We start from the raw sequence: 10,490 nt of genomic DNA on the forward strand, positions 1-10,490 counted from the left end.
AATTCATGGCTAATCACAGGGTAAAGTGTAGGGATTTCTAGATTGTAACAAAACTCATCCATAATAGCGCTGTCTTTAGGGGATTCAGAAGTACAGTGTTTGGAGTAGAAAGAAGCAAAAGTAGTGTTTATCTGGGTTGACAGATAGATAGTGTTTATCTGGGTTGACAGACAGATCGTGTTTATCTGGGTTGACAGACAAACTACCAGTGGGATCACGGACCTGGGGTATTAGCCGTGAGGCTGTTCTGCGGTGACGCTGATGTGCAAGGAGCCTACCCACCTTCTCCCCATATTCATAGAAGCTGCCCTGAGATTGGTGCAGCAGATGCTCAGCTCTACCTGTAGACAGTCAAACTGAGACTGCAGGTTCAATCACTTTTTATATAACTCTGGGGTGGGAGCTGTACAATATAGGCAGAGTCAGCTAGCTCCAGTTTAATTCTACGCTGTTTATTGGCATGAGAAGAATAAGAGATAATTTGGCCTTGAGAGAGTTAAGCCTCCATAATGGACGATCAGCAAGGTGTAATGGGAAGGAAAGATCAAGTATTCCACTGATTTAGTTAAAGGCATGAGTTGTTTATGTAAAAATAAATAATATATTCGAGAGAAAGAGTGATGAACAGTGGAAAAGAAGGAAAACTCCCTGGCATTAGGAAACAAGAATCTCTAGGGGTCTACATCACAATTTTGATTCATAAACATAGACAGAGCATTAGACATCTTGGAGAGAGACTATAGATTAGGATTAGAGCGGTCCAGTTCCATAATACAATTGAGTTCACCTCCAAAAGTCAGATGGTGTTTACCACAAGATGTATACAGGAAACCGGAACACCAGATTAGAGTTTGCCAAAAAACATCTAAAGAACCCTGTACAGTTCTGGAACAACATCCTATGGACAGATGAGACAGAGATCAACTTATACCAGAACAATGGGAAGAGAAGAGTATGGAGAAGGGAAGGAACTGCTCATGATCCGAAGCATACCACCTCATCTGTGAAGCATGTTATGGCATGGGAATGTACAGTATGGCTGCCAAGGGAACCTGTTCCCTTGTATTTATTGATGATGTGACTGCTGACAATAGCAGCAGGATGAATTCTCAAGTGTTTAGGGCTATATTATTATCTGCTCAGATTCAGCCAAATGCTTCAAAACTCATTGGACGGCACTTCAAAGTGCAGATGGACAATGACCCGAAGCATACTGCAAAAGCAACCCAATACTTATTTAAGGCGAAGAAGTGGAATGTTCTACAATGGCCAAGTCAATCACCTGACCTGAGACATTTGTTGATTGGATAGAATGGAACAGGACTCAAGAATCAGTACCGTGCCACTCTGTAATCCGTAGTGTTGCCTAATTCTAGTGCTCTCTAACACCCCTCCCTGTAATGGTGGTACTACACTACAAACCAACATCTGTACTCATTATTGGAAATACAATTAAATAATCTCAATAGGCTAAAAGCATAGTGTATCTGAGGTGCCTGTAAAACAAGGTTAAGTGGTATTAGACAGAGGTTACACAACTCTTACAGTTGTTAGGTCTATTACAGGGTGCTTCAGGGCCTCTAGGACTCCACAAGATATACTCCCATTGTGTTTTAGTGTTTTTTATTTAAAATTTTATCAATTTTACTTCCATTATTACCTTGTATCCTCCTGAATTTGAAATAAACAAGGATTAATGTACCAGTTGTTCCTTCTTTGTTTACTATCCCATTGCCAAATAAGGAACCTAATCTAAAAGTGGTGCCTTCAGTGGCATAGTACAACTAAGAATTAAACCTCTTTAAACCCCATGCCTTTTCTACAGTTAGCAGTTCTACTTGGATTGGAATATATTCCTCTTCCCCACAGAGACACAGAGACACCATACAGAGAAGTAATCACACTAATTAGGCACCTGACATTTATCCCTCTTCGGGTGGGATCCACATGGTGCTGCTTCACTGCCACATGTGAACTATCTTCCAGGTAAATGAGTAACAAAATGACACAGTTACCCAAAAGGCACAATGAACTTTATCCAGTGGTGTGCTGTAATTGATAAGAAGGGAGGCATCATTTAAAAAAAAAAAAAACACTTCCACTGGTGTCTGCCTTCCCCAGCTCACTCTTTCTCCCCTGTGGTGGAATTATCATTAGAACTGTGCAGTGTCTTACTTTTCTGGCCCTTCCTTAAGATACATATATTTACATTACACCTGTAACCCCTCTGATCTTCTCTTCTGCTTTCATGTTATTCACTGTTGTTGTTTTTTATTTTTATTTTTTAATAGTGATAATTGTTGCCCTTGTAATGTTATGTAGTATGTAGAACATTATGTGTTAGTGTGTGTTAAACCATATGAGTAATTTTGGATAAAGGCGTCTATTACTACTATTACTACTAATAATAATAATAATCATCATCATCATCATATACTTATCATTGATGCTCAATTTAATAGTGTTTTCACTGTTCTTGGAAAAAAAATTCTTCCCAATTATCCTGTTTACCTGCTGAGTTTACTGCCAGTGCTCTCCAGGGGCAAAGATGGGGAGAGTCTATATATAATCTATGCTGTTAAGACAGGCTCTGCTCAACACACATCTTAATGTCACTAAGAGCATTGTTGTTTTGTTCTTTGCATAATGTATGTGCTCGAATAACACTTGGAAATATGGGTGGAGGTTCAATAGATACATGCCTTGTTATGGGGAGGTTGCCCAAACCCTGATTTGGCTAGTAACTCACTGAAGGAGTTGCTGTGCTGTACTTTGCTGTGATGGGCATTATGTACTGTACCGTACCATGTTGTTTGTACTCTAGTATAGTGTGTGTTGTAATGTGCTGTGCTGTACTGTACCATGCTGTGATTTGTTGTACTCACTGATTCTCTATGTGCTCTGGATTTTCAGAGTCACAAAACTATGGTTGTTAGAAGCTCTGCAATAGAAAAGTTGTCAGTTGTCTTCATTTGATCCCCTATTGTTATAGTTTGGATAGGAGCAACTCCTGAATAAATCCCGTATTATTAGTGGCAGTGTCTATGGAAGTATTACCTACCCTGGCTGGCCACACCAGCAAATGGGAGTGTGAGGGATGCTCATTGCTCATGCAGAAATATGGATTTGCAGGGTCTCCTAATTGCCCTGTCATTAATATAACCCACCTAAAAATAGACAAGACAGTTACTCTGTAGTTATAGTACCCCTCCCCGGCCCCCGGCCCCCGCCCCCTCCAGATTATGAAGGCAGCATCAGGTGGAGCGGTAGAGACTCATCCCGATCTGATCCCTCCCTCCATCTCACCCTCTCTCTCTGCGTGCCCTATATCACAGTGTAGCCTACTCTCTTTAGAGACAGGTGCCCCTTCTACTGGCAGTGTAAGTGGACCAAAAGAAGGCTGATTGCCTAGGGTAAGTGAATCCCGCAAGATCAATTTACAGTGTTTTAGCCTTCATTGTGTGTACAGGCACTATAATGACTATATTGCAGTGCTGTGTTGTGGAGAGCCACAGAGACCCATGCTCTGGTCTTAAGTCATGGCCTAACTGGACCCCATTGTGGGCCTGATTGGCTGACTTGATTGGGTAAGTTAGTAGTATGGAGAGAGACGTTTTGAAATGCTGTAGAGAGATTTGATTTCTGTCTTGTAAGATTTAAGATATCTGTTTTTAAAAATGAGAGGTTGGAATGGCTTGTTGATGGCAGTTTCTATAACAGTTCAACACATTTAGTTCTGGCAACTTTGTGTGACATCGTAGTTTGATTGTATTTCTGTTGTGACATATATGATTTAAGGAAAATGTTGTAGAAACATTAGTACTACCCTGAGCACACAGTATCAGTTGTCTGACTGTTGCTCATTGCACATTTCATAGGTCCATATCTGGACCCATAATACATATTAAGCTCAATTCTATTGTTGTGAACTAATACAGTATATGTTGACTATTTAAATTAACAAATATAAACATTGAATTCTCTCAGTTTTATTTATTTTGAATATTGTGTCTTTGGAATGTAGTTTTATCTATTTATTATTATTATTATTTTATTTTTTGACAACATCCCCTGGAGTCTACAAATCTGTGTTGGCACATTATATTATTCCAAGTTCACTTGATACATTGCCACGTTATTGGGTTGGCTGGGCTGAGAGAGGGAGTGTTGACAGAAATGGTATTTCAATGTCACTGCTGTACAAAGATGCTCAATATGCACATTTTAAATTAATTCCAATGGGGGACCATCCCTGTGGAATTTAAACCAGGCTTGCTAATTTATTTCATAGTTAATTATTTAGTGGGTGCTGACTTTGACACCTATTAACTGAGTTGTTTGTCTGACTATGGATAATAATAATAATAATAATAATAATAATAATAATAATAATAATAATAATAATAATAATAATAATAATAATAATATGCTCAAATATGTATTTATTTATTTATGTATTACCATATTTTTAAGTGTTGCATGCAGATGATTGAAATACATAGAAAATACATGCAGCAAGCTGAGTGTATTCATGTTGTATTTAAGGTCAGTATTTCATATAACTGTGAAATATTTAAATAATCTCCTGTTTATCTTTTCTGATTAGCATGGTGTCTGTCCTAAAACTACCATTCATTTATGTCATTTAACAATCATGGGATGTTAGATAAGTCTTTTCAGTCCGTTCAATTACTGTACTGTGTCTTAGGAGGAACTTTAACTTACATCTAGCTTTGCATTTTTCTAATAAAAGTTGCTTTGTGACCTACAGTAAGCAGTGTTGCAATAGTGTAAGGTGTGTGTGTGTGTGTGTGTTTATGCATGTGTAATAGATTTGGATGTATTCCACAAGGAGCTGGTGTCTCTGTGTGCACCTGCTGGATTCCCCTGCCCTGGGAACAGATGCCTACTGCTACCAACTGTGCCAGTCTAGAGAGAGGGCACCCAACAAACAAACAAGCCAATCAGTGATGTCCCAGCTGCTTCTGCACCACAGTACACACAGGGAGGCTGCTTCTGCTACAGTAGCCAACTTACAGGCAATTATTAACACCAGCAGGGGAAGAACCACACAGGGCTCATTAGAGCAATGGAAAGGTTACAAAGACAAGGAAACCTCAGAGCCAGGTTTGCTCATTTTGATTGCAAGTAGCTATTGCAGATCTTATAATTTGAAGACAGAACTTTAACTCCACAATACATCTGGCTTATTGAGTACAAAAGCAATAACCAGATTACTACCACTGTGGTAATTCAGCTTTAACTAGTTAGACTTCTGCTATGCACGTTTACCTTGGTAATTTTACCATAGGATTTTGGCACTTATATATAGTTTCACTTTATTTTTTGTATGGGTTCAATATGCCTTCACTTGCTTTACAACACTGCACACAGGGAATACAATGTATGACACCACGCTAGCTGGCGTGCTAAGGACACACCCTTGGTTGTCCTGCACCTCTCCAGACCCCAGGGGAGGGAAGATACTGGTGGTACAGCTGACTCGCTGTTCCCACAATGACTGGCTCCCTGCCTCTATAAAACAGTTAAGCAATCTTCTTCCTGTTGTTGGGAAGGCATGAGGAGAGCCTAGAGAGCCATGTTAAAACCATTAAGAAAACACTCTAAAGCTGTGGTACAACCATAGTGAAACCATGTTAAAATATAAAAAAATGATTGCAATTAACCAGGGTGAACAGGCATAAGGGTTGTTATTTAAAACACGACATTTGGCACACCTGAAACTTACATGAAAATGCAAACAATGTTGTGTGCTTGATTAGGGGTGTGCTATAAATCTTCCTTGCATTGAGGGCTCTCCAGGAGCAGGGTTGGAGAGCACAGCCATTCAGCATTGTAGGCAATTATAGATACAGGAGCTGCAGTGCTGGGTTGGTTGTTCAGAGGATGTGGGAATGCACTCTGTTTAACAGTACTGTGTGCCCCCACAGTGCATCTGGCCAGAAAGAGACAGAATGTCGAACAACATGGCCAAAATTGCGGAAGCTCGCAAGACAGTGGAACAGCTCAAACTGGAAGTCAACATCGACAGGATGAAGGTCAGTCTGTGCAGGGACATCACCAGTGTAAACACAGTACACTCACTTAACAGATGGGAATCTTGAATTTTCTCCTTCACCCCATTTCCTAAAGTTGCCATCTGTTCCCATATTCTGGAACACTTTGGGACAGAACAGGATTAAAACTTACCCCCAAAATGAATTACTTTTTAGACCTAAAGCAGCTTTAAACATCTTCTAAAGTGATCATAGTGCTAAATTAGAATAGGGCAGCCTAATCAGTTTATTTGTTTGGTTGTATATGTTTAACAGGGCTCATTGTATACATGAAAACATAACGGTGGTGTAATCCATCTGAATTCAATGTTTAAAACTCCTGTGGCAGGAGACCGGTCTCATGGTGAAGGTGGTTTGTCACTCTACTGGAGGTGAAGCTATGAGGTGTGGGGTGGTAGGAGGTGCACCTGTGATGGGATGGTTCAAATCTCAGCCAGAGCTCCAACCTGTACACACTCCATGTGTTTTCTTTAATTATTCACTCCGTCCTCCACCTCACTTCCTCTCCTCCCTCTCCCCATCCCCTTCCTCTCTTTCCCACTTCCTACCTCCATTAAACCCCTGTTATTTTCCCCTCTCTCCCACCCCCACCCCCCTCCACTCTCTAGGTGTCCAAGGCGGCCGCAGAACTCCTGGCATTCTGTGAAGCCCATGCCAAGGAAGACCCCCTGGTGACACCCGTGCCCTCCTCAGAGAACCCTTTCCGTGACAAGAAGCTCTTTTGTGCCATCCTGTAGTCATGGCACACAGCAGCTGACCTACAGTGCACAGTTTCATAGGAGACTCCCTCTGGCCCAACCTGCCTAGTAATACTGCTCTTCTGCCCAGGGGGCAGTGTATGCTTAACAAAGATTGCTCTCCATTGCTTTCCTAGACCTTTACTATAATCTACACTATACCACTATTCACCACCGTAAGATGTTATAAGGGATATGCCATACTATGTGATTTTAATACCTTCCCACTTTGGCAATTGTTTATCAGCTGCTACCACCCTTATACTAATTGGAGAGGTGTACTGAGACATACGTGTCTAGCTGTCGCTTCTTCTCACACTGAGTACATTGTCCAAACAGCTAGGCTGTATTGATGCAGCCCTCATTGATAAAACTGCAGAGCTCACAGGTATCTGAATTATAGTTCAAATAAACAAGAGTAAAAGTGGGGAAGGAGAGAGAGCATGGACTGTCTTCCCCAGTAACAGAGCAACAACTAACCAGTAATCCTGGCCTGTCTGGTACATTACAACATTGTTTATTATGGTAAAATAGACAATGACCACAGAATGCCGTTGGCCCTGGTGACCTTGACATGAGATGTTAATTCACTGTCCAATAAAGATTCACCCTGGTTCCTTTTATACAGCAATCTATCTGCCAATGATTTTGTTTTGTTTGTAACTGAAGACTGCTTCAATACAAGACAACAATTAAAACCATCCACCCAAAATATTAAATACAGCAGCTTTTTTGGTGCCCAATGAGTGGCAAGTGTCAGCACAACTTTGTAATGTGGTCAATGTACTGCTAACATGGAACACTCAGATTTTCTCTCCACCTGTTCACCTGCTGAGCACACAGTGTCTAGTCCTGTGCAAAAAAACAAACATGGCGAAGGCTTCTCTTAAACAGCGACAAACTAAGTTCAAAATAAGTAAAAATCTGTGGTAGTTATTGGAATATAATGGTTTAGACTAGTTTAATATACAGCTCTGGAAAAAATTAAGAGACCACTTCAAGTTCAGAAATCAATGTAATGTGGTCTCTTAATTTTTTTCCAGAGCTGTAGTTTCATGCAACCAGCCCCTGGTCTCAAAAGGTTGTTTTACACAGACAAGGTTTAAGGTGCTACATTTCTTTAGAGTAGAACAGAGGTAAATAGAGACAGAGGGGATTGGATTCGGGAATTTAAAATCCTGAAGGAGTTGGATAAAGTCAACTCCAAGCATTACTTCCCAGCTCAGCAATTACAGAAGAACCAGGGATCACAAGGATAAACTAAGATCAGGTACCTGTGAAACTGGAAATAGGTAGCACATATTTTCATAAAGAGTTGTGGAAGTCTGGAACAAACTACTCAACGATGTATTTGAGGCTAACTCTCTAGGTATCCAAGAAAGAACTGAATGAGATTCTGGACTCAGTTAACTAATGAAACCCAATTGAGTGATATGGGATGAACTGTTCTGTATTCACTCTGACTTGTCTTGTGCTTTTTAAACTGAGATAACTGTATTTTTATCCCAAATCACAGTAGGTGTGTTATTTGGAATTAAAACTGTATACTGCTACCACTTCTATTAAAATTACTTATAATAGAAGTTAATAAATTTTAATATGAATATTACTTATATTAATATCTTGCATTTACACAGCACTGTTCATCCTAAAGTATCCCAAACCATTTTACAGGTTGGAGACTCCTCACCCCCAATGACATGTAATCTCATCATGCACCTCAACACCTCAACTGAAAACCGCACATAAAATGCAGGAGAGATAAACTACTGAACTCATTAACTAGAGGGGAATATTTAGGTAGTTAGACAAAGAGTCTGGACTGGAATTTAGCCAACACACCAGAGTTAGCTTACTCTCCTGTGAATTTAATAGTGATGTGTAAGTTCTCAATGAGCACAAAAAGTGAGGACCTCAGTTTAAGATATCATGTGAAAGAGAGCACTTTCTAGAATGAGCGGTCTTATTACCTTTCTGATGTCTCCTTTAGACACATCTGTTCACATTGCACCTGTAGGCCATTCTAATCTTCTCTTCTACAATCATGTAATTAAGTATAATATGTGGATGATTGTTGTATTGTGATGTTGTTTCTCTTGTAATGTTATATAGTATGTAGAACATTGTGTTTTAGAGTTTTTTAAAACCAGGTTGGGATGTGTAAGGGGGAAGAAGATATATACATTTTATAGTTTTAGTTAGTATTTATTTATTGTTTATCCCTATCTTAATAGTTAGGATAGGGATTGAAAGTATTTTATTGCCCCAGGTTTTAAGGCGATGTTAACTAGGTTTTATTATTTTTGGTCTGAACACCCCCTGTGAGTATTGTGCCTGGGTTCACTCTTCGTGCCCTGTGTCCTGTATTGTACAGAAATAAACCTGTTAAACTCTCCTGTGCCTGTTGTGGTGTCCTGGAGTCCTGATCTGAGCTGGGACAGGGAGCAACCTGGCTGATACAGGCTTTTAAGCTCTCTTGGTTATAAATAAAAGTATAGCATCAAACCGTTGTACATGTAACGAGTGGCATGTACTTACAGAGCATATGATTAATTCTAAAATCACTACACTGCGCTAATTCACTAGATTCGAGGAAGAGGTAGGATATATGTCAACAAACACAGGAGACCAAAGTAAGGTAAAGAAGAAATATCTCACCGGTTTAAATAGTAGAACTAACTCTTCATAGATTCTCACCATTTGGTTGTAGAAAACCACATTTTCTCATCATAGAAAATAATAAAATGAAAAAAATATCCCACCCCAGGTGCACCTTTTGTTCAGAATAAAGAAGTAAATGTCTCAGTCCACAAATCAAACAAATTAATAAAATAAAATAACAGGCCCTTGGTCTTGTTTGTCCTGCTACAATTTGTGGAATGGAAACAAAAGAAAGATGAGGTGTCTTCTGATCTGACCGTCAGCATGTTCTTTCATTGGGTTGACTCGCCATCATATATCAAAATGGTGGATAACTCAATGGTTTCCAGCAGTGTCGCACACATTCAACAAAGCAAAAAAAACCTTCAAGAATTTTCAACTCAAAGTCAATGTACAAGGTGGAACTTGACTAAATAATTTACTGTGATTGGCCAAAACTCTAAACTGCTTAAATTATATATTAATCCTTCAAATGGCCAACTAAATCAGTTTTAGCTACGTGTTGCTATTCTTTAACATTAAAACACCACTTGTATTTATCTTTGTGGGTTACACACAGATACAGCAGACTCTACTACACCACACGGCAAACCCTGGGCACCTGTATTTAGCTAGGATATCCCATCCCTGGCCCATCATGAGTAACCATTGATGCGCCTTTGGAGGTGAGGCCCCTGCCACCTAGCAATGACTTCATATCTAGAATGGGGTGGGCAGCTCTTCTCCTGAAGGTGCCTGAGAGGCAGAACGTTCTCTCTTCCAGTGGCATGCTCCCTCGATGAAGATTACGCAGTCGGAGAAAGACAAGCCACATTTTCTGGACACCCTGATTATGTCCAACTTCCCACTGGGAAATTTCACATCCATGCTTAAGATTGATGTGGCAGCAATATCTGCTTGCCACACTAGAATTGATGAGGTTTCACAATTTCTGAAAGGTGTGTGGCATCTTTGACCCGCTGTGTTTCATACACTTCCTTCCTCACATCTAGACATAGTGCTGGATGCACTTTCC

General features: G+C 40.0%; 1 protein-coding gene across 1 annotated transcript; it reads left to right on the top strand.

The window, feature by feature from the left end:
* The first annotated feature begins 3,357 nt into the window (after positions 1 to 3,357).
* Positions 3,358 to 7,763, top strand: gng8 (guanine nucleotide binding protein (G protein), gamma 8). The gene is made up of 3 exons (XM_066705709.1): positions 3,358 to 3,413; positions 5,952 to 6,059; positions 6,686 to 7,763. The coding sequence occupies exons 2-3, from the start codon at positions 5,976 to 5,978 to the stop codon at positions 6,812 to 6,814; spliced, it is 213 nt and encodes a 70-aa protein (XP_066561806.1). The 5' UTR covers positions 3,358 to 3,413; positions 5,952 to 5,975; the 3' UTR covers positions 6,815 to 7,763.
* Positions 7,764 to 10,490: the final 2,727 nt, after the last annotated feature.

The sequence above is a fragment of the Amia ocellicauda genome, chromosome 5 (assembly GCF_036373705.1).
Source record: "Amia ocellicauda isolate fAmiCal2 chromosome 5, fAmiCal2.hap1, whole genome shotgun sequence".
Taxonomy (NCBI): domain Eukaryota; kingdom Metazoa; phylum Chordata; class Actinopteri; order Amiiformes; family Amiidae; genus Amia; species Amia ocellicauda.